Source organism: Perkinsus marinus (genome assembly GCF_000006405.1).
Source record: "Perkinsus marinus ATCC 50983 genomic scaffold scf_1104296971668, whole genome shotgun sequence".
Lineage (NCBI taxonomy): Eukaryota > Perkinsozoa > Perkinsida > Perkinsidae > Perkinsus > Perkinsus marinus.
This window is the reverse complement of record NW_003202033.1, coordinates 1-1,416: the sequence shown is the minus strand read 5'-3', so window position 1 is coordinate 1,416 and position 1,416 is coordinate 1. Positions and strand designations below refer to the sequence as shown.

The window sequence follows — 1,416 nt, the reverse complement described above, 5'->3', positions numbered from 1 at the left end:
TTCGACACTACTTTCGAGTTCCCTCTTTGAGCTTTCTGAGTTGCTCGAGAATCTCTTATCTATATCGACAAACCAAAGAACTTTGCAGAAAAGTCACCACTCAGAGACTTCGAAACTATAATGCAATGCTCAACACAATCACCAACAAACCACCAAGGTAAGAATCTCGCGTGCGAAATTTCAATTTCTTCTTCCGATTGTAGAACAGCAAAAATTTGCTCCATTGCGGGGTTGCCCATTCGTAAAGCGGCAAATTGCTCCTCTGAAAAGTAGCAATTTGCTCAATAGTAGAAGGAGCAATTTATCGGTTTGCCCCTTCTTTGAGCAAAATTGCTCAATTTTGTTACATAGTAGCACTTCACATAGCGGCAACTTTTATATATTCTAGCAATTTCCTGAAATATAAACAAGCAAACGATATTCATTCAAGCAGTTTCTGTTATACAAAACGGCAAATTTGCGTATTTGTAAAGTGAATTTTGCTACTTTGCTCTTCTGTATATCAGCCATAGCGTTCTTACACACTAGCACAACAGCAAAAGCCGCAGGAAATATACATTCCAGCTAATTGGCACTTTTTTGCTATTTGCTCCTTTGCTATTTTGTAACTGAGCCCCAGCCAAGGGAGATCATTGCACAGCTAAGGATGTCTGCGTAGGCACAGTAGGAGACATCAGAGGGAGCAATCTCGTGTCGGACAAACGCACACTATCATAAACTACTAGTTTAAAACTAGTCTCTCCTCTAAAAACGTTGACTATATGTCCAAGAATAAGATGTTGAGGTTAGGCCGCCACGGACTGAACTCATTGCCATTAAAGTCTCAAGGAAAGACTAACTTAGAATAGCTTGGTAATCGGATCTATCTATCTAATAATAGGGATGGCCATAGCTCGGCCCGAGCAAAAGCACGCGTGCCCATCAGGGTCGCACGCAAGTAGAACCCTCTCTGACTAATCATTGTGTCCCCTAATGGAGAATAGTGTACGCTACTTGGTCTTAGCGAAACCGATCTTATTCTCTTGGTAATCGAAGAGCAAGTATCGCCCAGGAAGGACGAGGTTGCCAATGGACCAGGTGTCGATGTCGGTCAGCCCGAAGAATAACAAGCAGTGGCGACCATAGAGCCTGATATAGTGCTCTTGAGGGATCTCCAGGGGAACACTCTGTCCACCAGCACCCCTCATGAACAGTGTCACCGGCTGAAGACTTTGGCGATCAGCGCAATTGATCTCAAACACATCATTATAAGGCTGGAACTTGACAGGCTTGGTCGCAGTAGACTGGAGATCTTTCAGAAGTTTATTCCTGTAAGATTCCGACATGAGAATGCCAGTGGCGCCAGTGTCGATCACAGTAGACATAGCTTCCCAAACTTAACCTCTGCGTTGGCTCCCACTTTCATTCCAATAAGTG

The 1,416-nt window shown here is 43.7% G+C and overlaps 1 protein-coding gene across 1 annotated transcript; it reads right to left on the bottom strand.

Annotated features, from left to right (window-relative positions):
- Nucleotides 1-989: 989 nt before the first annotated feature.
- Nucleotides 990-1,364, bottom strand: Pmar_PMAR025383 (hypothetical protein; the record flags this gene model as incomplete). The annotated part of the gene is made up of 1 exon (XM_002766807.1): nucleotides 990-1,364. The coding sequence occupies one exon, from the start codon at nucleotides 1,362-1,364 to the stop codon at nucleotides 990-992; it is 375 nt and encodes a 124-aa protein (XP_002766853.1).
- Nucleotides 1,365-1,416: the final 52 nt, after the last annotated feature.